At 34.5% G+C, this 27,264-nt stretch overlaps 2 protein-coding genes and 1 long non-coding RNA gene across 6 annotated transcripts; 1 reads left to right on the top strand and 2 right to left on the bottom strand.

The window, feature by feature from the left end:
* The first annotated feature begins 758 nt into the window (after positions 1-758).
* LOC108331433 (transcription factor SCREAM2) lies at positions 759-3,765 on the top strand. Its single transcript, XM_017566103.2, has 4 exons — positions 759-2,105; positions 2,249-2,473; positions 2,666-2,836; positions 3,350-3,765. Exons 1-4 carry the CDS (start codon positions 1,083-1,085, stop codon positions 3,431-3,433), a joined length of 1,503 nt encoding a protein of 500 aa, XP_017421592.1. The 5' UTR covers positions 759-1,082; the 3' UTR covers positions 3,434-3,765.
* A 533-nt stretch (positions 3,766-4,298) lies between these two features.
* Positions 4,299-9,351, bottom strand: LOC108331432 (auxin response factor 2A-like). Of its 4 annotated transcripts, none has more exons than XM_017566100.2 (16): positions 9,205-9,351; positions 8,965-9,115; positions 8,768-8,880; positions 8,427-8,522; positions 8,278-8,334; positions 8,024-8,179; positions 7,839-7,923; positions 7,639-7,729; positions 7,394-7,558; positions 7,111-7,230; positions 6,700-6,775; positions 6,451-6,622; positions 5,431-6,362; positions 5,164-5,354; positions 4,841-5,055; positions 4,299-4,683 (listed from the first exon to the last, which is right to left on the bottom strand). In XM_017566100.2, the coding sequence occupies exons 2-15, from the start codon at positions 9,053-9,055 to the stop codon at positions 4,872-4,874; spliced, it is 2,529 nt and encodes an 842-aa protein (XP_017421589.1). In that variant the 5' UTR covers positions 9,056-9,115; positions 9,205-9,351; the 3' UTR covers positions 4,299-4,683; positions 4,841-4,871. The 4 variants fall into 4 exon arrangements, 3 of the variants coding, with proteins under 3 accessions (XP_017421589.1, XP_052731627.1, XP_052731628.1); XM_052875667.1 differs by having other exon boundaries at positions 5,431-6,359; positions 9,205-9,350; XM_052875668.1 differs by lacking the exon at positions 9,205-9,351 and adding an exon at positions 8,599-8,663 and having other exon boundaries at positions 8,965-8,986.
* Positions 9,352-21,300: 11,949 nt separating this feature from the next.
* Positions 21,301-22,636, bottom strand: LOC128196083 (uncharacterized). The gene is made up of 3 exons (XR_008248188.1): positions 22,542-22,636; positions 21,513-21,803; positions 21,301-21,382 (listed from the first exon to the last, which is right to left on the bottom strand). It is a non-coding gene; the product is annotated as an uncharacterized LOC128196083 (long non-coding RNA).
* Between the last annotated feature and the right edge of the window lie 4,628 nt (positions 22,637-27,264).

Below are 27,264 nucleotides of genomic sequence, written 5' to 3'. Positions count from 1 at the left end.
AGAGTTTGCTTTTGCATGCAATGACAAAGCTCTTAAATTCTCGCAGTTACTCTTATCCCAACCAAGAATGCTGCTGTATAGACAAAAGCCTAGGTTTCGCACCTTCTAATCAATTCAGATTGCTCCAGAATTCTTCGTTTTTAGTTGTGTTTTGTGTTAAATAATGTTCACGTGCTCGCAGTCATGTCACACGAGCGAATAACATTATAAGTTTTTTAATGTCATATGTTTAGTGTAGACAGAGATTTTTCATTAGAGTTTCTTCAAGGTATCTGCATAATAATGGCTAAAAGTAATTCAAATGATGAGGGTAAACCACTCTTCCAAATTTATCAAACATGTTCCAACATTACTAACAATCACTTTTAATGCAGAATCAAACTTTCTCAAAATCACTTGTAAGATTTTTTTCCCCATAAGTCAGAATTAAAATTTGTATAAACTAGTTATAAAAAATATTTTAATTTTTTCAAATTTGAAATTGAGGTTAAAGTGATTTTTAGCGTAACCGAATCATTCACGTTTAGTCTTTTATATTTTTCGAAATCAATTAATGTTTTAGACACTCTCTAATTAAATTCATCTAATAATTTTGATTTAAATAATGAATAAAAAGTAATAGTTTATTTAAAAACTGAAAAGATAAATTATATTATATTTGTTGAAAAAGAAAAAAATAAAATAGTGATTGAATGAGAGGAGTGGGGGAAAGAGTTAAAAATTGGTAAGTAAGATTAATGTATATAAATAATAGGAGGAAAGAGTGAGAGAGAGAGAGAGAGCTGGAGTTGGTTTCCACGTGGAGAAGGTGCAGAAGAGAAGGAGAAAGAGAAAGAGAAAGAGGAGAAAAAGAGGGTTAACGTATATGTGATGATTTGTTCGCAGAGCTTCTTCTGCTGAATGTAACGTTCTTTCTCTTAAGCGAGCTATCGCAATCTCTCTCTCCAATGCCCTTTTCCTTCTGCAACCTCTTCCTTTTTTTCTCCACTCTCTTCCTTTAACACTCCCTCTGCTTCTTTCTCACCTCATTTTTCTCTCGCAAACGCCAACAACAACCTTCCTCCTCAACCATAAAACCACCCATGATGTCCAGAATGAACACCGTTGGATGGATGGAGGAACGTGAAGACGACAACAACTCTGCTTCTTGGCCAAGAAACAAGCCCACCAACACCATCATCGTCACCGACACAACGCCCACAACAAAGCCAACAACAGCATCATCAGCAGCTGCTTTCGTAGAAAACAACACTACCCGCGACGATTTAGCTTCTCTCTGCGCCTTCAAGCCCATGCTGGAGCTGGACGACGAATGGTACATCAGTAATCACCACCACCACCATAACAGCCACCACCACCAAGACATGACCTTCTCCCCCACCTTCCCCGACTCCGACAACCTCCTCCTCCCCGCCGTCGACTCCTCTTCCTCCTGCTCCCCCTCCTCCTCCGTCTTTACCAACCTCGACCCTTCCTCCTCCCACCTCCACTACTTCCTCCCTCCCAAACCCCCCACTCTATCGTCCCTCCTCAACCCCTTCGACATCCCCTTTCTTGACCCTCAAGCTTCCTCATCCTTCCCGCTTCTTCCCTCCGCCCATTTCCCCTCCGACACGCCTTCTCAGACCGCCACCGCCACCGCCTTCGCCGGCTTCCACAGCCTCGAAGACGGGTCCTCCAAGCCTCTGTTTCACCAGCGCTCCAAGATTCTGCGGCCCCTGGAGTCCCTGCCCCCCTCCGGGGCGCCACCCACGCTCTTTCAGAAGAGGGCGGCGCTCAGGAAGAACATGTCTGCCGGTGAAGGGAGTGAGAAGAAGAGGAAGGAGAGGGAGGAGGTGGTGGAGGATGTGAGTTTTGATGGGTCTGGGTTGAACTATGATTCCGATGATTTGACTGAGATTAATAACAACAGTGGTAGGGTGGATGAGGGTAGTGCTAAGAACGGTGGGAACAGTTCCAATGCGAACAGCAGTGTCACTGGGTTGGATCAGAAAGGGAAGAAAAAGGGAATGCCTGCTAAGAATTTGATGGCAGAACGACGGCGCAGGAAGAAGCTCAATGATAGACTCTACATGCTTAGGTCCGTTGTTCCTAAGATTAGCAAAGTAAGTTTCGGTTCTTGTCTCTAACCCTTTGTGAAATTTTCAGTTGTAGTTGCTTTTGAGCTTAGTGAATGTTAATTGTTTTTGATTTTTGGTTTGGGATGGATCTGTGGGTTCTACTCTATGACATTGTGTTGCTTTGATAGATGGACAGGGCTTCAATTCTTGGGGATGCAATAGAGTATCTTAAGGAGCTTCTGCAAAGGATCAATGATCTTCATAACGAGTTGGAGTCTACACCACCTGGTTCTTCCCTCACTCCTTCCTCCAATTTCCATCCTTTGACGCCTACTCCTCCCACACTGCCCAGTCGTATCAAAGAAGAATTGTGCCCCAGCTCATTACCAAGCCCCAATGCTCAACCTGCTAGGGTAATCTTCTTTCTTCTCCATGCTTCAACTTCCCTTTTTATTCATATACTATAGATATAGCAAGAATTTTATTCTCTATGTTATAATAACGTGGAAGGGAAGTTTTGCTTGTTAAGTGGGTGGAGCATTTTGATTGCTGTTAGTATGGTTTTATAGAAGCTTTGCTTAATTCAGTGTTTCGATTATACATAGGTTGAGGTTCGGCTACGCGAAGGAAGGGCTGTTAACATCCACATGTTTTGTGCCCGCAAGCCTGGTCTGTTGCTCTCAACCATGAGGGCTATGGATAACCTTGGATTAGACATTCAGCAGGCTGTTATTAGCTGCTTCAATGGATTTGCTATGGACATTTTTCGAGCCGAGGTAAGAATTTTAGTTCATCATTTAAGGTCAATTCCTGTTATGAACTTTTAATAAATATCCATGCTACAATGACGAGTAAACAAACTGATACTTTGTATTTCTTTTATTTGGAAATACCCTAAACTTCAATTTATGATAAGGTAACCTACCATGTTAACTGTCGAGATCCATTATAAAATGCTTGTGATATTTCCACACCCATTAACGATGGCTTCGGTGTTGGAATGATATTGTAGTTTCTGCATCTTAAGAACAATATTTGCTCTATAGTTGTCATTAAGGTTACAGCAACTGCTCAAATAAATGGTAATTCAAAGAGCTTTGTTATCCAGATATTCTTCTTAATGCTATACGAATAAAGTAGTAAAGGAAACATAGATACATTTATTGACTTAAAAACATAAAAGGCAGTAATAGTTTTTTGCTTAGTAAATAGAATTATTTATATAAAAAGTTATGAATTCTATTAAAGTGATTGATGTTGTCTAAAGGCTACCGAACCCTCTCTTTCAGCAATGCAAAGAAGGTCAGGATGTCCATCCGGAGCAGATCAAAGCAGTTCTCTTGGATTCAGCTGGCTACAGTGGCATGATGTAACTAGTTTTGGCATGAAACAAACTAGTGACTGCCATTTCTCTGTCAATTTGGCAAGTTAATCAGTTTTTACTTTGAATGAATGGCAAGTTTTTACTTTGTAATGTCCAAAATTCAAGTGTACGATACTAGCTAGCTATGGTTTTAAGTTGAGGTAGAAAAAATTTTCACATGAATTTTACCCCCGCAGCGGCAGTTACTGCCTCGTACTTTTTCGCATGTTCGTGTCCAACCCAAAGTAGATGAGACTGAGTTCAATTAGTTCAGTGACATTTCTGAAGCGCCTTTAGACCATGTGGTTCGAATTTATATTTTGTCCAACCTATTGTGCTCTTTATACGGTTTTCAACAAGGGACAAAACTTTAAAGCAGCTTTCTTTTTTGTGCTTCTTCCGCCCGATTAAGCATGGTCATCACACATTTATTATATCTTTTCATCATATCTTTCCTTTTAAAACCAAAAAAGTAGTGGAGAAACTAAAGGAAAGAGAATCGTGCATCGACGTCAAAATTGGCAAAATTAAAAGGCTTCGATTGACTATCCACTAGACCACGATGAAATGAAATCCGTGAGTCTAATATGGTTGCTAATGCACTGACCCTGGAAATAATTCCCATTAGTTATATGGACTTTTCAAGACAGTAATTGACCTACTGTTAGAGGAAAAAGCTAATTGACCTTGACGATTGTGCATCCTAGAAGACGGTTTCTTCTCGTAGCCACTCTCTAATTATGTATATACAAACAATACATAATTCGTTTCACCTCAGTGACCAAACAATTGTAAAAAGGAATTAATTGTACACGATGCAGAGTGGAATATCAAGAATTTCCATCTCACAAACTATGATTGATAAGAATAAAAAGTAAAATGAAATAAAGTGGATAGCAACCATAAGAGCGCCCTTTGTATAAAATTTCATTACATTAACGGGTTGTTGTTCAGAGGATGGGAGAGAAACAACTATGTACAACAACTACTACTACAAGTGGGATTGGTCTAAAAAGGCAAGGTGGATATCACCTCGCTCAAAACACAATTGATTACATCCTAAGGGCTCGTATAACTGGGCAGACAATATACTACTAATTCCGGGATTTCAAAAATTGGACGGATACTCTATCATGCCGCGCCATACCATCTATATATATATATAATTTCAAGCAGTCAGCCTCCATTATAATTCGTCTTGTTATGTTCTCCATCTGGATGGATGGCTTCATGACAATCTCATACTCTCCAGCCCGGAATCTGTGGACAAGAGAATAAAACATTACACCGTGAAATTCCACAAAGTAAACTAGATTGAAAAAATTTATGGATGGTAACAATTACGTGGGCCAATTTTGATCTGGACATCTAATATCATTGAATCCAATGTTAACTGGGATGGGAGGCAGAAATTAACCTGAAAGCTGCGAAACTCAATCTACTAATCATCACGCGTCAAGGCAATATTCATAATTGAACTTTTGAAGCGGCAGACGTTTAACATCTTTCGCATCTGCACCTTCACTACCCGACAGGTTCTCCTCATTTTTTGAGCTCAAGGTACCCGGGCTCATTTTCTGGATCTCCTCCTTAGGGTAGATGTAAATTTTGCGAACCATGGCACAAAATTCCCTGAATCCAAAATATAGGATAATATAAATTCTGACCCACTCTCAAGGAAAAGTGAAACATTTAAATAATAAGTTAACCAAGCATTTATAATGAAATACAGATCCTTACTGCCATGGATCATCGCCTACAAGCATCATATCACCCTCGTTATCAGTATAGACAATAAGCCAATCCTTTTTAGTTGACAATAACTCTCCCTCAAATTCAAACAGCTGATCCAATTCAGTCACTAATTCATCATAGCCAGTGTACTTCGTAAGGTCCACTGACCTACCGAGTGCAATGCCCTTCTTGTGAACCTAAAACAAATAGCACGAGATTAATTATCCCCGATTTCTAGCTCTCATTTTTTATTCAAACTGTAAAGAATCTTACTTTAGTGCAACTCCTAGCGGAACTACTGTGGGGTTTAGCTTGACCATCTTTCACATGTAGCTGAGAAGTCTGTAATGGTCTATCATGGTCATCAACAATTAGATCATCACCAGTTTTTGAGCCCTTTGAGTGGTCTGACTTCTCATCATTTTCGGATGTTCTTTGTTGGTGTGGCGTAAGATGCATCTGACCAGTGGGTTCGTTGACATTTCTTTGCGATACAGAAGGCTCTGGTACAACAGGGCCACTGATAAGTGAGAAGCCAAATAGCTTACAGTCACCATTTTTTGACTTCACAGCCTCAAATGTTTTTGTTGACACTGGTTTTGACATAACTTCTCTTGAACAAGGAGTCTGATATTGATTTAGGGGTGCAGGTGGGGGTGGCATCAATTTTCCATGTGAGTGTTCTACTTTATGATGCAGTGAAGGGTATTCACCAAATGCACTGTACCTCAAATTCACTCGTGCTTGGTAAGTTGGATCACCACCATGTGCAGGAACTTTCGTATTGGAGTCCAATATATTCAATGAAAGACTAGAGGGCATTACAGGCCACGGCTGAGGCATGTGAAGTTTGCCTTCATGATCTGACGATTGCTTTCTAGTGGGATAAACTACCGGGCTGATTTGATCCATCAAGGATGAATGAGAAAGATCCCCACCGGCCCCAAAACTTGAAAGAAGATCAGAATATGTTGGCTCGTTCCTCCCCATTGACATCCAGCTCTCCGTCCCGTACCTCCTTGACGTAGAAGCATCAATCTTTTCATCATCTAAAGCGGCAGGCGGCCAAACAACAGATTTCTCAGCAGCATCAGAGTCATTGCTTTCACCCAAATTGCCTCTCAAGGTCGAGAATTCTTGACCTTGCAAGACCCTTGGAAACCCATTTGCCGGTGAAGGGTCGACGCTTACTTTAGATGATGCTGCTAATCACCAAAAACATATCAGGACTCAACCACATTTTCTGTTTACAATTGAAGAGAGCTTTCTTGTAAAAGAGTCAAATAATCATACCTTCTCGAGTAAGGACAGAAGAATCTGGGGAAGAAGGAACTGCATTAGACCGAGGCCTTTTAGGCCTGGGCATTGAAAGAGGATTTAGAGCCGGAGGCGCAAGTGCAGGCTCTATTTTCCAAGGGGAAACTCTCTCAGGACGAGGGGTGTTAGATGTTTCATCCCATCTCACCTGAACAAGAGTAACAGGGTTATACCAAGCCTAGTTTTTAGTAAGACAAAATGTAGCAAAAGGACTGGTGATACAACCTTGAGGCATCTCCATTTGGATTCTCTCCACCTCTTGGGATCAGAATCTTCAATTCCAACAATTGTACCAGTAAACCTACAATTTTAACAAGCCTTGTCAAGTATTAGGATTATATAAAAGTGAGAGTTATTGTCATTATAATACAGAATTACTGATGTTAGTTAATAGCTGCAGCTGTTAATTAGTTACAAATCTGATGTATAAATAACATTGATGTATCTATTGGATCTCATGTATAAATAATATTTGTATCTCTCGATGATTAAGATTAATCAATTCATCGTTCATTTTCCAGAATCAAGGGATTTCTTCGATTGGAATTGAATATTTGATATTACGAGAGGTAAGAAAAAAATCAGTATATTCGACGACAATAAATCAGAGATCAAAACAACACCAATCGCTCATACCTCTGCTCTGGAGCCTCTTCACCTTCAAATCTCATTTTGAACCGCATCCCGATGCTATAACTGTTTTTGAGAGACTCCATATATTGATCATACGGAACAATAAATTCAGCGGGACTAGTCCTGCAAAATAATGATATTGTTAGTGCAATTATTGTAAGTGCTGTGTCGGAAATGAATCAATTAAACAAACCCTCAACATGCCGTCGGCCCACAGGTGCCAGGGGGTCAGACTAAAACCACCATGATATCAGTTTCAACATAATTTTAGGAATAATTTACAAACCTAGGCTTGTAATACACAGTGAACATTGTCCCCGTCAAGATGGCATGCCAAGCAGTTGCAAGGACCCCAAGATGCATGCTATGACTTGAGATCACTGAGGATGGAACATTACCCTGTTGTCTCATTGCTCGCCTGACACCAACTCGAAGTTCCCCGTTTTCACCTCTGCAAAATCCCCGAATTAGTTCCTTTCCAGAGTAAAATAACCAGAGCAATCTGAAACCCTAATTCAGGATAGAACAAACCTAAGAAATATAAACGCATCCCCAGCGACAAGCCTTTTGGAGCTAACAAAAACACTCCAACCACTCTGAAGCAAGTGTCTACGGGGCTGACCTGAAATTCACCGGACCCATTAGTAACAATCGATAGAGACAATAGAATATGACAACAAAGGAACTACTTGAGAGTCCGGGAGGGCAGCGAACGATGAGAGAGTTATTACCCCGAAAGATGTGTTTAAATCGCCATTCGTTTCCATGAAGATCCTTAGCTGCCAATTCCTGAGTGGGTGGCTGCTTCGACATATCCTGTCAATAAACACGCCACTCATCCAACGTCAGTCAGCCATGTAAGGACACGCTTGAACCAAGTACGAGGAGGAGGAGAAAAAAGGGCAAGAAACCAAACCAGAGGGGGAAGGCATTCATCAGCATGCCGTCTCAGCACGGAAAACCCACCATGGGTACTGGTATCGGACGCTGTCAGGGTTTTACAGAAAGAATGAACGTGAAACCGCGGTGGCGGGGGCAGTGGCGGTTCTTTCTCCACGTCATTCTCATTTTGCTAGCATCCCCACCAAAAAAAAAAAATCATTAGCACAACATTCTCACCCAATTACTCACTCTCTATCAAAGACACGATATTGAGAAGAGGAAACTCACATTTGGCTCCGGAAGCAAGGTGACCTGAGCGAACACCTCATCCGTGTCGGGCTCGGCCTGAAAAACCATTATCTTTTATTAGGATTGCTTTGTTCGAAAGCATGGGAATGTTTAATAGCGAAGAAGTGTCACAGATCGAAAAACACTACCTTCAGCTGCACGTTGATGACCCGACAAAGGATCTTGGGTGGGAGATCGTAAACCGGCATGTGCTGGTCCGCCACCTGATTCGTCGACGCCTCAACCTATTTCACACCCAAACAAAATATAAACACAACTCTCAAAAGAACTAAAACAAAACCAAAACCAAACCCATCTCACTCCAATCCACCAACACCGCCACAATTTTACTCCCAAAAAGGCAACAAGCGAAGCTCGTCTCAAATCTGAGCCATGACTCCAAAAGGGAAACCATATTGTCAAACATAAACAAACCAAGAGGAGTTCGAGAAAAGAATGAGCTAATTAACTAATTAGTTAATTGAATTACCTGCTCGATATGTCCCTGAGGAAAATAAAACACGCGCTCTCCTTCGCGCGGCACGGTCACGAGAGGACCGGCACACGCGTGCCACAGTTCCCTGAAAAGTGCAGCTTCTGCGTCTAAAAAAAACAAAAAGAAAAAGATTACAACTTTCACTCCACAGAAGGAACCAACCTACGCCACGTTCGGAGCTGCCTTCCTACCTTTGGCCGTGGCCGGCGCCTGAGCCTCCACAGCTCCGCCGTCGTTATGGTTCAAGCAATTTCCCTTCATCGTCACCTCGGATGATGCCATTTCCACAGACCTCACCACAGATCTCTCATCCGCAACAGTCCTGGCGTAATCGTACAACGCCTTCGCAGGAAGAAACACAGATAAACTCAAATTCACTCAATAATTTAACCTCGAAGCTGAGAGGTAAGAGAAGTGGAGTGAACAAACACGTGAGCGGTTACTGCAGGCGAAATTCCAAAATCTTGTTGCTCCGACCAAGAAGAAGAAGAAGATGATGACGAAGAAGAGTATGTTGTGTTGTGTGTGGCTTTTGGGATGTGGGGGTGAGACTTAACCAGAGTGGTCAAAACAGCGTGCAATGATTTCAACCACGGTCAATCCCTTAACCAATCTGCGTGGAGGAAACCGGCATTTAGCAGTAAGTGTGGGGCCCCTGACCGAGCATAGGGGGTAAAGAGGATCCATAAATAAAGGCGGCTGGGGACAGAGAAGGGCATAGACGGCGTTAACGTGGTGTCGAAAGGGGATTGGATTGGCATGTAACGGCGTGTGTCGTGACGGTCGATGGAAAGTTGTTCTGTTTTTATTGGGAAATGACCTTGTCGTGCTATTAACGGGCAGCGTTTGATGGATGGATGCATAGATGGACGGAGTCGATTGGAATTGAATTGGATGCAAGCAAACAGCATTTGCATTTGCATCCCACACTCACACACTGCGCATCTTAACTACTTTTCCTTTAATTTTTTTTATTTATTTAATTCACATATCACATATCACATATCACATATCGTCTTAATATCTCCTCTTCCAATATCTCGGCGTGAAGATGGAAAAATGTGTACCCATGGGAAACATTTGAAGACGTCCAAGTATGGAATGCAAGTAACAACTTCACCAAATTCCACCATATTTAAATCCTTTAATTAAATGCTCTGTCAGACTACCAAATTTTCCTTACACTCCTAATCCAACACTTCAACTCTTTTTTTTTCTTTCTATATAGAGATCTCTTTTTTATTTCAATAAAACACAATCCATCTTCCTTACAACATATCCTTAAATAAATTACAACTTAATTATTTATAAATAAATCAAGAAATAAATTTTGTAATTTATATTTATATGCTTTACATTTAGTATTTATTTGGCATAAACAAAGAAACCCATCCTCTTGGACCACCTCTTCCATTATTCATTTCTATCTCTCATCTCAAGATCAAATTTTCCTTGTCCCCTGGGTCCCTGCACGGATCTCATCTTTGTAAAAACAATAATAAATTAAGTATTCATTTGTTTTTCAAATAAAGGTTTTAATAATTTCAAATTTTATAGTCAGTTTAAATAATAAAGTAGTTGAGAGAAAGAAAAAACTAAAATTTGCAATATGTTATTCTTTAAGAAAAAGAAATATGATGATATTGAGAACTTTCTATATTTTTTTAAATGTAAGAAGTTTTTTATGAATTTTGATAATCCTTTATTCATATTATTAAAAATAAAACTGGATAAATTTACAGAAAATCACTTTTGGAGGAAAATAACAGTGAAATAATTTGAATAATGTAGGTCACATTGTCTCAATTATTGAATCCTTGGACTGCAAAGAGAAATGGATTTTAGTACATTTGTTCTTGTTTTATGGTGATCACGTTTGCTCCACGCATAGAATAACCTTTCAAATATATTTTAATATTATATTATCCACCAATGATGTTTCATTAAACATATATTAATTTATTGTATTAAAATCGAACCAGAATGTATATATAATTAAAGTAATTCCGATAATATAAAAAACCCTGAAATTAGACAAAAAGTTTTGTATCCCCATTGAGCATAATTAATACTTACGTACTCACTATGTATGACAAATACTTATACACGCAGGTGGCCATGTCATAATGTTGCATGTGCTAGTAATGAAAATTCAATGAATTTTTCTATGAAGGACAAATCTTATTTATTTAATAATTTTCTCCCATACTAAATTGAAGAAAAATATGGGATTAAAGTTGATAATAGATTCTTTCTTTAGCTAAATACATAAAATAATCACTTAATTATCAATATATTGAAACATTAACTATTCATTTTCTTGTTATAATATTTTGTATTTCGTTAGAAACTGTAGTGTATGTTGGATAAATACATGTTTTTTCTTCATCATATATATTGCATGTTGTAGTGTAAAATACCTATATAATTGAAAATCATTCTCCTTATATGTTAAACTTAAGATACAAGAATTATTTATAAAAAGTACGAAAAACATTATCACTTTTAAGTAAAAAAAAACTATTCATAATAAGATGAACAAATTTGTAAAAAATCTTATATAATCAATTATGCTTTTTAATTGTGAGCCTAAATATTAATAAAATATTTAAAAAGATAATTTTTTTTATAAGAAATCACTTAGGTTTCATTAATATTTAAATTTACATAGTATACATAATAGTATAAATTATACACATTTATAATTTGTTATGATTTCACTTTTAATATTTTACTAATATTATTTTATATTATAATAAAAAATACTAAACAATATCTAAAATAAAATTGATTCATTTAATTTTAATATTTCATAAATTAGTTTATTTTAATATTTTTTTATTTACAAAAAAATTCATAATAAATTTTATTTAATTTAAAATTTATTTTAATTTAAATTCATATTTGTAAAAATTATTCTTTAAATATATTAATATAGAAAAAAAAATTATATTTTATCACACAAATCAAATCAAATGTAAACTTTTCACTCATTTTCAGCATTTTCACCTCAATTCAAATAACATCACTTTTCATTCTTTTTTTATCCTCTTGAATTTATCCTTTTTATACAAAGAAAGCATAAAGTCTTTTTCTAACATAAAATGTTTTAGTGTAAAGTTTGACACTTGATACTAAAAACTTGTTTGAATTCTAGAAGATATAAAAAAAATTAAATATCTTTTTGTTATCTTCAAAGTAAGTCAATTGTAACATCTAATTATTTTGGTTTCTATTTAGATACGGTAAAGAATGTAATAATTATTATGATTGAAATAAATTGTGCACAATTGTATCTTAAGGTTGATAAATTGAACATGTTAATTTTGATGGTGAATTACGATATGATTGTAAGAATAAATGAGTGTTTTGTATTCAATGTATTAGATAAATTAGACATGTTTTTTTGTGTAAATATTTTATGTGTTGATATGGCTTAAGTAATGAATTATTATTCAGGTGATGAGTTATCATTTTATGCATAGCTCGATATCAATAAAGAATTAGCAAAGAAGCTAATCGAGCACACAACTCAAGCAATGGTTTGTGTCTTAAGTAAGAGAGATGTTAACACAATTTTCTTTCCTCTTAAGTGAGTGACACTTAAACGATAAAAGGTCATTTAGGAATAGATGGATGATGGTGATGCATGAGATTTTGTAATGTGTGAAACCCTACAATTGTATGCCAATGTGTCGTTCAAGTGTTGATTAAATGAGACAATGAAATTAGTGATTATGGAACTTGTTGGGTGATACAACAAGTAGTATTTCTCAAGCATTAGATGAGTAGTTGAAATGAGTAAAAAGTAAAACCAATTATTTCATCAAGAGTTATATAATTATTGAGACCTCTAAAGCGATGAAGTCTTTTTTTTAGTTTATGGAGGTGAGAGAGATTAAGTGAAAGAAATTTGCTTAAACTACATATACTTGATGGTGACAATGTTATTGACAATATATTTATGCATGTAATTGAGGTGATGAAATGTGTGTGGTGATTTTTCGATGAAGATGATGAGATGCATGCATGTATAATTTATATTTAGTTGTATGTGTTAGCAACTCAGGGTGAGTTGGAAGTTCTACATTGGTAAAAACGAGTAAGACAACTAGTTTACAAGTAGAAGAACCTATAAATATATTATCTTAAGGTTTTTGGTTGTAAGTGGTGTCATAGTATAAAGTAGGTGAAAGATCTTTAAAGTTAATAATTCATTGTATCGAAAGTCTTTCATTTCAAGAAAGTGTGTCCAATTATAGAACGACAGTACAAAGGAATGGTTAACACTAATATACTTGTGCATGAGTGAGAGGTGTTTTAATGTTTTAATGTAGTGATACTCAAACTTGAGGGAAAGATTATTAGAAACTCAAGGTGAGTTGGAAGTCCCATGTTGGGTTTAAATGAATAAGATGAATAGTATATAAGTAGAATGACCCACAAACCTATTGTCTTAAGATTTTGGATTGTAAGTGGTGTCTTAGTCTATATGTGCATGTTCATAACCTATTGGTTCAAAATAGTGATTCTTTCTAGTAAATTAATATTAACATTGTTTAGAAGATAATAATGTGACAATATAAGTGACACGTAATAGTGAAGGTCGGTGTCACCTTGAATATATCAAGTATGTTGGACAACACTAGTAAAAAAAGTGTTTTTAACGCGCTATATACGTCTTGATTTTATTGAAACTGAAGCGTATAAAAGCGCAGTGACATTTTTGTAGTTTTAGGGAAGTTATATGCCTCGGTTCAAAAGGAACCAAAGCGTGATAGGTATACAGTCTCGGTTAAGTCGGCAACTGAGGCATAAAGCACTAGTAAAAATGAGATTATATGACTCGGTTCAAGGGAACCGAAGCATAAGGTTTATATTGCTTCAGTTAAGTGAACAACCAAGGCATATGCAAACTCAGACTGTGCACCTGACGCAATGGCTTACTTCTCACGCGAAGTGCTTTTTCTTCCTCCTCAAGCCAAAAGGGCTTTCTTCTTCCTCCTCCACGAGTTTCTTCTTCCTCCACATCACAAACAGGTTTTATTTCTCCTTCTTCGTGATGATTCTTTTCTCACGAAGAGACCCAACTTTGGGGCAACACCAGGGGTCTCGCACAAGCCAAAGAGGGTTTTCTCTTTCACGTCGCCAAAGAGGGTTTTCTCTTTCACGGTGGAGGCGCAAGGGCACAAGGGCTCCTTCTCAGGTACTCGGATGGTTCTCGGGTGGTTCCTCCTCAACTCCAAAACGCCACCGTTCACTTCTCAAAGGACCCTCTTCGCGTTCCTGTGGGTGGCGGCGCTCGCCTTCCTTTTCGTTTGGCAAAGGAACACGACCAACGACTTTCTGCTGCTGGGGGTTTTCTCTTTCACGACGAAGGCGCAAGGGCTCCTCCTTGGGTACTCGGATGGTTCTCGGGTGGTTCCTTCTCAACCCCAAAACGCCACCTTTCGCTTCTCACAAGACCCTCTTCGCGTTCCTGTGGGTGGCAGCGCTGACCTTGCTTTTTATTTGGCAAAGGAACACGATCAACGACTTTCTGGTGCTGGGTGGTTTTTCTCTTTCACGGCGGAGGCACAAGGGCGCAAGGGCTCCTCCTCCGGTACTCGGATGGTTGTCAGGTGGTTCCTCCTGAACCCCAAAACGCCACCTTTCGCTTCTCACAAGACCCTCTTCGCGTTCCTGTGGGTGGCGGCGCTAGCCTCGCTTTTTGTCTAGCAAAGGAACATGATCAACGACTTTCTGGTGTTGGGTGGTGTTCTGGTGCAGCAACCGCCGAAGTTGCGGCAGGTGGTTTTCTGTTTGACTGAATTTGGTGGGGTCGGTGACAACGTTACTCTCAACACTGAGGCGTTTGAGAGAGGTGTAGGGTCATTTCCAAGTTGGGGAATAAGGGTGCGGCCAACTCACTGTGCCAACTGGACGTTTGCTCACAGCACCCTTCAACCTCACTAGTCACATGACTCTTTTTCTTGCTCCTGATGTTGTTATACTTGCAATTCATGTGGGTTTTCTTTTGTTCTTTTCCCTTCATCTTTCTTGTGAATTTTCCTAATTTGATAAATGGGTCTGATGATTCCATTGTGCTTTGTCCTTTCTTCTTTGAAGAATAATTTTTAGTTTTTAAGAACAATCACGATCCTTATTCTCTTTCTTTTTTAGTTCGGATTCTTACATACCTGCAAGGCTGAAATGGTTGCACCTGCAAGGCTGAAATGATTGCTGTTATTTTTAGTTAATTGCGTGTTGTTCTGACTTATGTTCAGATCTTTGTATTTTGCAGTGAAAGAGCTTGAAGGGGGAAAGGAGAACAAGTTTATTTTATTTAAGATAATGATACCCCTACACACAAAAGTGCTACTATTGTAAATGATAATGCATTACATTGTCATGATTGATCTTCTTGGAAGGGCTGAGTTAATACATGAGGCTTTTTGCTTGGAGCTTGCACTACTATAGTTGAATGTTAAAAAAAAAAAACCTTTATTGCCTCGATTGGATTTGAACCAAGGCAAAAGCACACACCTCTTTACTGCCTCAGTTGGATTTGAACCGAGGCAAAAGCACACACATTTTCGTCTCGATTTACAACCGAGGCAAAAAGCCTACCCTTTTTGTCTCGCCTGTATATGCCTCGGTTGCGGAACCACTGCGTATAAGCGAAAATAACTGCTGCCTTTTCCCTTTACTGCACTAGGGCAATGTCATATGTCATTTACAATCTCACATTACCACTTTTAAATGGCATTAACATCAAATTAATGAAAAGACTATCTACTCCTTTTAATAAATATGAACATTAGACTAAACTAAAACCACATTAAAAATACATTAAATAACTTTAGCAAATATTAAGAAAAATATTTATATTAAACTAAATGTTAGACCTTTTTATTTTCTCCTTACCATAGTTGTCAAATTTAATAATATTGTATTACATTCAAAAAGTGTTGTTGGAACACACAAAAAGATCAAGGATATTCATATTACACTTTTTCTGTCTGTTTGGTCGATTTGTTCCTTGCTCAAGTATCTTGGCTAGTTTCTTTTGTTGCTCAATTCACTCTACCTGATCGGTTACCAGCCAAAGGCACTCCAACATTCAAGTCAATGTTTGGTTAAGATAGAGTTCAATAAATGATATAGATGAAAAAGTATTGAATGTATTACTTACACTCTATATTTATAGGTTTCTTTGTGGGTCTTTTACCTTAGTAACAGCCTAATAATAGCTTAATCACCTTTTAATCATGTTTACCATGATAATTTCATAGTTAATTACCAAATTCACATTCGTATTCATATCCAACCGATCAACCTCAATGCATAATATTAGGTGGCATATCAGTTAGTAGAGTCGATCACAGAAATAAACTTATATAAAATATTCAAGAAATTGTATATATATAATCTTTCATTTTGTTTTCTTATATTTATATTGTAATTATTTGTATTATAACTTTTAATCATATTTTTAATTTCACTTATTGAGTCATTCTTATCGTTTTTATCTTGGCTACAAGTTTTGGATTTTCATATTTTTTTCGTTAGAGTTCTTATATACAAAATTCATTAATTGATTTCAAACACTCTTAGAAATTGACAACTAAAAGGCCACCACCTTTCACCAAAAAATAATATTGAAAAAAAAATGACATTTTAAAACCTTAATCTCAAATGTTACATTTTTTTTATAAAAATGTAATTGAATGCTTAAGTTCTAATCTTTTAATTTGTTTTGTAAAATCCCCAAATTAATCTCTAATTTTCGAAGTAAAAATATTTCAGACATTTATATAAAGAGAGATGATAAAAACACTAGATTTAGTAATTAAAAATTAAGAAAGTGAGTTTTAAAAGAAATGAAAGACCGGTATAGTACATTCGTAATTAGTAGTTTGGTAATTCCCATCAATGTAGACCCTATTTTCAACAAAATTTAAATTGAAAGTATGTGAGTTTATACTAACAACGAACCGTACTAGTAGTTAATGATATTTAAAAATCGTACCAAATCATTTTAATAAATAACTTAATTAATCCAGAAAAAATTGAAAACGGATAAATTAAAAATAAAAAACACAATTTTGTTAGGTTTTACTTGGTTTTTCTTCCTATTATGATGACTAAATCAAATCACTTATAGTTATATTAATTATATTTTTATAGTTCATAGTTAAACCCACGGTATTTTAATGTAGCAGACAACTTAATTACGCTAGCATAGATACTTGACCAATGAGTTGTGATGTATTTCCTTTTACATCGTATGTATTTTCTACAAGATGTTTGTAATGTTTTTTATTTCTTATTATGTTAAATTAGTTTGTTAGTTATAACCAACATAAAATATTTCATAAATCATATAAAAATAAAATAAATAATTTTAAAAAATTTAAAAATTATCAAATCAATCCACATCATAGACAATTTTTATTTGATATTGGTTTATAAGGTATTTAAGTCAAACCGAGTTATATATTAATTTCTGATTAGTTTAAATTTTTTACTTATTCAAAACTAAATCAGATTATAACTTAATTAATCATATATATGTCTTGTTTTTCTTTTCTTTATTATATTTCTTGTAATTACTAGTTGTTTATGTATTATGTAAGATTATATTTGTATAATTTGTATTCTTTCATTGCTATTTATATATTTTTTTCTCTTTCTAAATTCTTGTTGTTGTGTTGGAAGTTCACTGAGAATAAAAATTTCAAATAAGGGAAACTAATTGATTTTAGTTGATGAATTTGAAATAGATTCAATTTTAGTATAATAATATTGTATTGTATGTTAAATTTGAAGTTATTGGGTTGTATGTGAATCTAAAACTCTTCAAGTACATGTAAGTATGAAATTCTTCAATTACATGTTGAATTTGAAGTTTTTTTTTTGTTGCATGTAATTCTAAAACTTTTTAATTGCATGTGAGTTTGAATTTCTTCAACTATATGTTGAGTATGATGTTCTTTAATTGCCTGTTGAGTTTGAAGTTCCTATTTTTTCATGTGTGTTTGAAACCTTTTAGTTGCATGTGAGTATGAAGCTCTTTTGTTGTATGTAAGTTTAAAATTCTTCAGTTACATGTGAATTTAAAGCTTTTCAACTACATTTTGGCTATGATGTTCTTAAGCTACATGTTGAGTTTGAAGTTCTTTTGTTTCATGTGAGTCTAAAGCTCTTCAACTACATGTGTTTTTAAAGTTCTTTAACAACACGTGAGTCTAGAGCTCTTTAGTTGCATGTTAAGTATGAAGTTTTTTTGTTGCATGTAAGTCTAAAGCTCTTCAACTATGTAAAATTGAAGTTCTTCAAATGCACATTGAGTTTGAAGTTCTTTTATTACATGTGAGTTTCATGTTCTTTAGTTGCATGTTAAGTCCAAGGTATTTTCATTTAAAGTAGTTTTATTTTTAGAGTTGTATTAATTTTGTTGTAGGAGGCATTATCCAAGTCGCTTAAGTGAGTGGTATTGTTTATCTTAGAAATTTGAAACAATTAAGTGGATGTATCTTCCGAGTCACTTCAGTGAGTATACTATTTGATACTCTTTCTCAAAGAAGTAAAAACACTCAATCAAATATATTGTCACTTAGTTAAATTATAAGGACTATAGTGAAGTTATCATTTAAGTCACTTTAGTGAGTGTATCATCTAAGACTCTTACTTAGTGAAATCAAAAAATATTGTTTAAGTCACTTTAGTGAATGTATGATTTAATACTCTCACTCAACAAAATCAAAAGCACTTATGCAAAGATACCATCTGAGTCACTTCAATATGTGTAACATATGATATTTTCTCTTAGAAAAAAATGTATAAGCGAACATTCTTTTCAATAAATCTTTCTTTAAGCTTTAGTTCTATTAAAGAGATAGGTTGTTCATAAAATGCTAGCTTGTACCTATTTCTTTTATATGTTTAGATGTTGTTTGTAAACTTTTTTCATCAGACAGTTCAATCTGGAAAATGTTATTATAAGCTTGAATTCACTCTAAAGGTTGTTATAAAATATTTTTCTTTTAGATGTTATTTCATTAAAATAATTTTTCATACCAAGCGATAGTTTGTTTAATGCTTTTTGTTAAACTTCAAAATTTGAGTTGATAGATGGTCTAGTCTCTAAACGATCTTGTCTTAAGAACCTATGGAAATGAGATGTGTTGCATTCAAGGAGTTATAGAATGTTATAAGTGGGTGATGAGTGCATATTGATGCTCTCATTTAGTCTTTAATATTTGATTCGTAATTGGTTTTTTATTTTAAAAGATAATTAGGTTTATTGAGCTTGAGATACAAAAATATGATAAAAATAGTTTTTTAGTTGCATAAATATTCTTTGGATATTTTGATGTGTCCTAGTGTAACTACAACTAAGTTGAGCTTATTGAGGTGTGTAAATAAATTGGTTAAACTTTCATGACACCTTAAAGATAAATCCAAAAATAACAAATAATCAAGACCATAAGAAGTCAAGTCAAGCATTGCATGAAGAAGACAAGAAACGTATGAAAAAGTGAAGAAAAATAGATAAGCTAGGAAGAAGGAACAGACAACAAAATCTAGACCATGCATTTTTCTCTTTTTTTTCTATAAAAAGGGATTTGATAATTGATAAATGTTTATGATGAAAGATAATTTGAAGAATTATATCTTAAGATATTTTATTTGATTTTGTTAAAAAATTACCTTATTTAACTATATCAATAAATACCAAAAGATAATATTTGTCAATTTTTTCTAATCTAGTAAATATCTTCTCAAATATGTTTATATCTCCACAAAACTCTAATAATATCTTGATGATATTAGATTAATTTACGAGATGAATAGAGGATATTACATTATCATAAAGAAGATTACAACAACAAAAAGCGTAAAACAAAGCTCAATCCAATTTCTATATAAAGAGCCTTAGGGAAACACATTATGAGAGCTTAGGAACTAGGGGTGGGCAAAATGTACTATACTGCACTGCACTATAAAAGTTTGTAGTTAACTACAAACCAGTTCAAAAAAATTGCACTAAACTAAAAAATAGTTCAGAGTAACTGAACTAAACTCTTTTTTAGTTCAGATTAACTGAACTGAACTCTTTTTTAGTTCAGATTAACTGAACTAAAAAACTATACTTGAAATCATCATGAATCAACCATTTGCGAAAACCACTCGCTGTTGTCAATAACAGACTCTACTGAATGCGGCTCTCCTCTTAAAAATGCCCGAGCATATAATTCACCTAGTTATATATTTCATCATAAAATTAAAAAATAAAGAAAAAATTGTACATTATATTAGAAGCAGATTCAATGTGGTTTTACCCGAGCTCTTATCTTCAAGTTTTATGATGCATTCTTCTCCCTTGTTAAGGACTTTCAATATCCCTTTCCATTTGTTGACATCCCATTCATCAGCTCTGAAATGAATTTCACTAATATAAAAATCCAGTAATCACACACTCCAGAGCAGGAAAAAAAGTCACCAAATTTCCAAAATCAGAAAACCAATTTCTCCATAAAGAACATTAACAAAGCTAATGAAAGACACAAAATAATTAAAAGCATAGCAAAAGTGATAACACAGATCTAACACCATAGACAATATCGGTGTCAGCCAACTTTTTGATAGTGTTCACTAAAGATTACATATATAGCCCCTTCAATACATATAAATGTTTATGTCAAGAAAAATAAATGTGGCATCATTCAATGAGACAGCAGCTATGAATACTCATAACCAAACAACATGCAATATGATAATAAAATAAATAAACCACAACACATAAAACCATAAGATATACACAACTATTGTATGTTCTTCACAAGCAAGCATTTATATTAGAATGTGGAATTTATAAACCATAACCAAATACGAAATCAAAATCGATACCTTCTTGATTTGTGTCTTGACTTTTTTTGTGTTTTCCCCTATGTAGTTCAAGACTATGGGTTTCAGTAGATCCAAGTCTTCCCTTTTTTTGACTTATTTATCTTCTTTCCATCAACGAAGGTAAAGATTCAAATCAACAGATCAAATATAAATCAGCATGTATCACATTCAAATGAACAAATAATGTTATGCTTCAACATTTTTAATAGTTGTACTTAAAACTTTCAACATATTAAGAATTTAATAGTTCAAATAATATTAGTTCACATCAAGAGCAGAACTTAGTATTCTGCCTAAAGGTCAAAGGAATTCTCACCCTCATTATGTTCACCACAATTACTTATTTTAACAGTTACACTTGGAAGTCCTTTTTCATCACCCACATTAAACAACCTGTACTTTCTCTCAAGTACATTATTTCTACATCTCTCCATGAGCTTAACGAAAATGAATACTCTGAATGAAGCATACAAAGCACACCCTCTTACCCTTGGTGATATGGTAAAGGAAACCATTCACCTCAGTAGATGTTGGCTGCAGCCCTTCCTTTTGACTCTGACTAGAAAAGGTTTTCTCCCTCACCATAACTTTGTGGGTTTCCTTCAAAAATCACACGGCCCATCATCAACCATCACTGGAAGAATATGAACTAGATAAAAGTGGAAGCTTCATGGTATTTGAAACTAGCTCCTCAATAGTTTTGATGCATTTGTACTTCAGATTGGTCATAGTATGTTCCAAGACACCATAAAATATTCAATTAAACTAATCAAGATCAATAATGAATATAATAAAGGATAATGAAAATGCCAAAAGGAGCTTCAAAAGGATAATGATAATTCACCTGAAGGATAATGGTTGGAGATTCAAAAGGAGCTTCATGAGGATCACAAGAAATCCCCTCACTTTTTGAGGGACTGTCATCCAGTGATGATGATGGTGACACATCCAGACCAATTTCACTGTATATTACAACATTTTTCCGTGTTGATAAATTATCTGGATCCATTTTGATTCGAACCATGAACCTCTCATTTCTCTGATGATAACTAAATCTTTCTTCTCAAGTTAGTGTTGGGTATGCCCATTGAATGTTTTATATGGTCATCTCTTGTACTGTTTAATGTTTACTACCCTGCAAGAATTGAATGCTTAATGTAGAAATGAGAATAAGCACTCATATTAGTTGACTTTTTCCAACCCATCCTTACTATCTTATTAGTGTTTTCTTTAATCTTTGTACCAATTAATTACACATCATCATTTACACAATTACATATGATTATGAACATTAGCAACATTATTACCGCGTTTGGAATCAAATCTAAGGCCAACAAATACTAACCAAAGCATACAACCACTTAATGATTCCCCAAAATCCACAGATTTTTCCTAAACTCTATCCTGCTTCAATCAACACAAACTAATTATCCAATGTCACCCCTGAAAGCCTGTCTAAACGCGGAATTAACATTAAAAACAAAGTTAACCAATGTACCCAATGGACAGAATGCAAAAAGATCATATAACACCCTTCCAAAGCAACAATCTTTCATTAGTTTCCATCAAATTCCTCATAAAAAAGTCTAAGCTTTGAACAACATAACATAATTTTGAAAGAAACCTAAAATTAACAAATAAGAAGACACAACACAAGTCATTGACCTCTCTCTTTATTAATCAATCTAGAACTTTGTAGGTTAGAGAATCTACCCTTATCAAAAGGGCAAATAAAATCAAATCTTCTTAAACAATTAAAACTCCCACAAAATCCAAAAGAAAATCAATTGTTACTCTACTGGGTTCATCCTAATGTGCATCGCTTTCCAATTTTATTTATCCCTTTTGAAAGGGAAAGGGAAAACATTTGTACCTTTGGGTTGCAGAGTGATATGCCTTTGCTTCGGGATAAAGGAGAAATGTTCTCAGAACCTTCGACGTTGGTGTAAAGCCTTCGAAGTTCGGCGACGACAGAGTGCGACAAAGCGTTCGACGACGAGGAGCCTTCGACGGCGACGAGCCTTCCACGGCGACGAACCTTCCACAGTGACGAACCTTCAACCATAGAGCCTTTGAGATACTGAGAAAGGAATGTAATGAGGCATGAGAAAATTTTGATCGCAAATATGAAACCTAAACCATAGTACAATACAGTTAATTGTATTAAAAATAAAATAAGTTCAGTATATTTAAATTGAATTGTTAAACAATTAACTAGGTTTTAGTAAAAATAGTTTAAGTTTTTTTAAGTATAAAAGAGTATAGATAAACTATAGTTTATAGTTTTTAAGTAAACTGTGCCCAGCCCTATTAGGAACCCTTTGGGTGTTAAAATTTCGTCATATCTCTACTCTCATGTTATTCACCCTCTTTTTTTTTTCTATTTTTATGTTATTTCCACATTTTATGGAGTGTTAAGCCTTTAGGATTGATTTTATTGTAATTTCTTAACTAGAATATGAGGTTAGATAAAAAATCTTTTTGTTCTTTTTATTCTTGTGGTGATATATTTTTTATCTGTCTTTTTATTTTTATTCTTAATCAAGTAAAAGTAATGATTTTTACATTATAGAAAGTTGGCATGATATTAAATCTACATAACATATGAATCATTTGAGTCAAAGGGTTTTTAATTTTAATCGAGAATTTACTTTGATTAAAGTTAGAAACTTTCATGTGATTGAATGAGTTTTTTCTAATAATTGAGAATGTACTTTGATTAAAAGTGAACTTTCACAAAAATTAATCAACAATGTACTTTGATTAATTGGTTTTTTACTTGATATAAGAGGTAAAAGAATACACATGATTAGGCATAATAATTTTTAACTGAGAATGTACTTTGGTTAAATTTACTATGATTAATCTACAAAGTTTTTGCCTTTAATTGAGAATGTATTTTGATTGATAGTGAGAATGCCAACAAATTAATTGAGAATTTTGTTAATCTCTTTGACAAGTACACCAAATCGTTCAAGTAACAAACTGTGGTAAGACCAGGTATCGTTTTCCCAAGAGACTCATAATACAAGAAAATTGTGCGATTAACAACTCATCTAAACTCATGAACAACTCATCATTTAAGAATATGTGCAAAAAGATAAATTCACAAGTAATTACAAGATTGGACTTTGGTATTGAAGGCACTTGGAAATGGAAAAGACTAGAAATGGTATGAAATGACATTGTTAAGGTTAGTTTTCACCAATGCACTCTTGTGTATAACCAATTTCATCTTCTCTCTATCAATTTACTAAAGTCAATCCACTAAAACACTCTAGCCCTAATCCCTTAGGTGATAGAGCCTAGGTTTTCCTTATCAAACTCTAATCCCTTGGACAATCTAACAAGCAAACCCGCATTAAGAACTAGGATCTAAGACAACATGTGAATCATATCCCATCCTTGGCTCAATGACCCACAAGGACTCTTGTTTCAGTTCAAGATTTCATATCCCATCCCTAGCTCAATCCCAAAATCAAGTCATGAACATTCTCATTACATGCAAGCTTTAAGATCGGAAACAAGAATACTAGTAATAGATAGAAAAGGCATTTATAAATACGAAATAATCATTCATTACACAAGAGTTTATAGGCTACATCTAACCCTAACAAGATGAATGTGGTTCTCCATGGGAAATGGAGAACCCTAAAGCTTACAAACATGGAAGATGGAAGAAGAAGAAGACCCAAAGGAAGAGGAGGAGATGTTCCCACAAGCTCCTCGTGCCCTGCATGAGCTCTAGACGTGAAATCGCGCCTCCAAAGAACCAAAGACCATATTTCTTTCTGTCTCGTGAGTATATATACTGCCCAAATTCTCGCTTAAGCTAAATTATTCTCGCTTAAGCTAAATTATTCTCGCTTAAGCGAAAATGACTTTTAAATCAATTAGATCACCGAGGCTATTCAATGTAATGGAGGATCTTCCTAACATTGAAATAGATCAAAAAAACAAGGGATTAGACTATTATTTACGTAATGTAGCTCAAAATATAGATAAATACTAAAACTAAATAAAAGAGAGGATTTAAGCAAGTAATAAGCTAAAGAAGAGTTGATTTTACTACTAAAATGATGCTTAGATAATGGTAAGAATTAGCATTGAATTTATATTGATTAATTTGAAAATCTAAGACAATAATTATTTGAACAAAAATCTTTAGATAACCAATGATGAATCATATTTTGAAAAGGGAGTGAAATCAAGCTATTTTCTTCATCATTGTTTTTCATCTTTTTAAATCATTTTATAAATTTATTTCTTTCTACCTTTTTTATTTTGTTCTTTAATCTCTTATTGATCTTTATCCTCTGTATTAGTGTTTTTTACTAAGCCTTTGGTATAGTTTTTACAAGAACTAATTTGTTAAGAATCAATTACTTGTTCGTTGGGAGACGACTTAAGGTTGGATTTACCTTTACTATGCTTGGTACATGTATTCATTATATGTAAATGAATCATAAGTTTAAACATATTGCACATTGTAATTTCTGGTAGAAATAATCGATTAGACAATGTATATAATCTGTTAAATTTCTCTAGATTTCTATACATGCTTAACATGGGCAAAATAGGTGTGTAGTAATTGATTACATTAGTTGTATAATCGGTTAAAACACGTTGCTATGCCAACGTATGTTTTTTGAGTGCATTGATATGTTTGGAATGGAAATTGATTTGGAAATTTGCTTAAGTATGGATAATAACCGATTACATAAGTTTCCTAATCGATTAAAATGTTTATCTTGTGAAAATCATTTTCATTTAAAGGCTTAACTGCCTATAACGATCATATTAATTGGTTATTGGCTTATATGATTTACATAATCGATTGCATGCGTTGTTTAATCTGTTAAATCTGAAACAGATGTAAAACTATTAAAGCAGAAGGAAAAGCTTAACATATTACATTAATTGTGTAATCGATTAAAGTGCATAAGGATTTGAAAATCCTATATATAACTGTCTTGTGCGCTGTTTCAATACAATTCTATGAAATTTCAATTTCATAACTAATTTGTTGATTGAGTATTAATTGCAAGAGCGTCTAAGAATAATCTTGGAGAATCAAGATCATATTTGGGTTAAATCATCAAGAATCTTGCAAGAAAGTTGAGCTGAAAGAGTTTTGATAATATCTGCAATGCTAGTGAATTCCTTGAAGATCAGTTTCTACATTTGCAATCAAGCGGATTGTGTTCCTGTGCAGGTTAGCCAAGAGGAGAGAATCGTGGTGTTCTTCATTGAGAGTTGAGATTGCTCTCAAGGTGTGTAGGGAGTTGGGATTTGTCTTTGTTTTGATAAGATTGTGAGGTCACATCTTGTTGTTGTAAGTGATATTGAGTGGGAAAGGAGACTGCATTGAGATGGGATATCTCTGTATTCTTGCTTGTATACTCTATCATCATAGTGAAATCCCTTCAACTAAGGTTGTTGAAGGAAGACTGGATGTAAGCTTGGTCGAACCAGTATATATCATTGTGTTGATCTTTCTCTCCTTTCTCTTTTATTATTGAATCATATACTTGCTTTATTGATTTCAAAAAAACTCAAAGATTTTGCAAAGCTTTTTTAAAGAACAATTTTTTGAAGCAAAATCCAATTCATCCCCCCTCTTAGCTTGAGATATAAGACTTAACTTTTCTAACAATTGGTATCAGAGCTGGGAATTCAAAAATTACTCAAATTTTAATCGGTTAGGGTTTTGTTTAATCAATTAAAAATTTCCTGATGGGTAGTATATCTCAGATATGAGAAAAGGTGTAATTGATGATGATAATAATGGTCTCTTGAAATCAATAGGCAAAGATGTATGAAATTTTTTATTAACAGTTCTCATGAACCTATCAAGACAAGAATATCAAGGAGATCAAATCAAATGGAGAAAAAACTCATCAACATTCTAAACCCTGTAGAAAGTCTTGAGAATGAAGAAACATATGGCAGAAAGGTTCTCAATGTTCTTGACATGCAAAAGGAGAACTCACTTGAATTTTGTAGAAAATCAAAAGCATTCTACAGAGCAAGATCCGTAACAAGAAAGTGAAGGCGTGGAAGATGTAAGCAAGTACCCTAAACAACAAACAAACTTAAGCATGATGATCAGATCTACACGTGATTGGAGATCCTACAAGGTTCAACCGCTTATCCTATAAAACAAGTGGTCATGTCACATATGGAGACAACAATAAAAGTAGAATTATAAAACAAGTGGTCATGTCACATATGGAGACAACAATAAAAGTAGAATTGTTGGTATTGGTAAAATAGAAACACCCTTTTCACATATCATTAAAAATGTCTCAATTGTTGATGAGATAAAACATAATCTGCTTAGCATTAGTCAATTATGTAATAAAAGATTAAAAGTTTTGAACCAAATCATTGTTTAATGTGTCATGCTTCTCCAAATAAACTTGTATTAATTCACAAGAGATATAACAACATATAAATGGTTAAATTTTGGAAGACTTGTTTTAAATATGTGATATGCTTACTCTATAAAGAAGATGAACCTTGGTTATTTAAATTATTTTTTTTTAAAATGAACCTTTTAAAGTAAAATTATTTGTTGACAACTGTGTTTAAAT

The sequence above is a fragment of the Vigna angularis genome, chromosome 4 (assembly GCF_016808095.1).
Source record: "Vigna angularis cultivar LongXiaoDou No.4 chromosome 4, ASM1680809v1, whole genome shotgun sequence".
NCBI classification, from domain to species: Eukaryota; Viridiplantae; Streptophyta; class Magnoliopsida; order Fabales; family Fabaceae; genus Vigna; species Vigna angularis.
The sequence above is the reverse complement of the archived record's forward strand: the minus strand, read 5'-3'. Positions and strand labels throughout refer to the sequence as shown.

Coding starts and splice junctions, on each gene's coding strand:
- LOC108331433 (XM_017566103.2), top strand. CDS start 1,083: ATGATGTCCAGAATGAACACCGTTGGATGGATGGAGGAACGTGAAGAC. Junction 2,474..2,665: donor CCAATGCTCAACCTGCTAGG/GTAATCTTCTTT, acceptor GATTATACATAG/GTTGAGGTTCGGCTACGCGA. Junction 2,837..3,349: donor TGGACATTTTTCGAGCCGAG/GTAAGAATTTTA, acceptor CCTCTCTTTCAG/CAATGCAAAGAAGGTCAGGA.
- LOC108331432 (XM_017566100.2), bottom strand. CDS start 9,055: ATGGCATCATCCGAGGTGACGATGAAGGGAAATTGCTTGAACCATAAC. Junction 8,881..8,964: donor GGCGCCGGCCACGGCCAAAG/GTAGGAAGGCAG, acceptor TGTTTTTTTTAG/ACGCAGAAGCTGCACTTTTC. Junction 8,335..8,426: donor TCATCAACGTGCAGCTGAAG/GTAGTGTTTTTC, acceptor ATGGTTTTTCAG/GCCGAGCCCGACACGGATGA.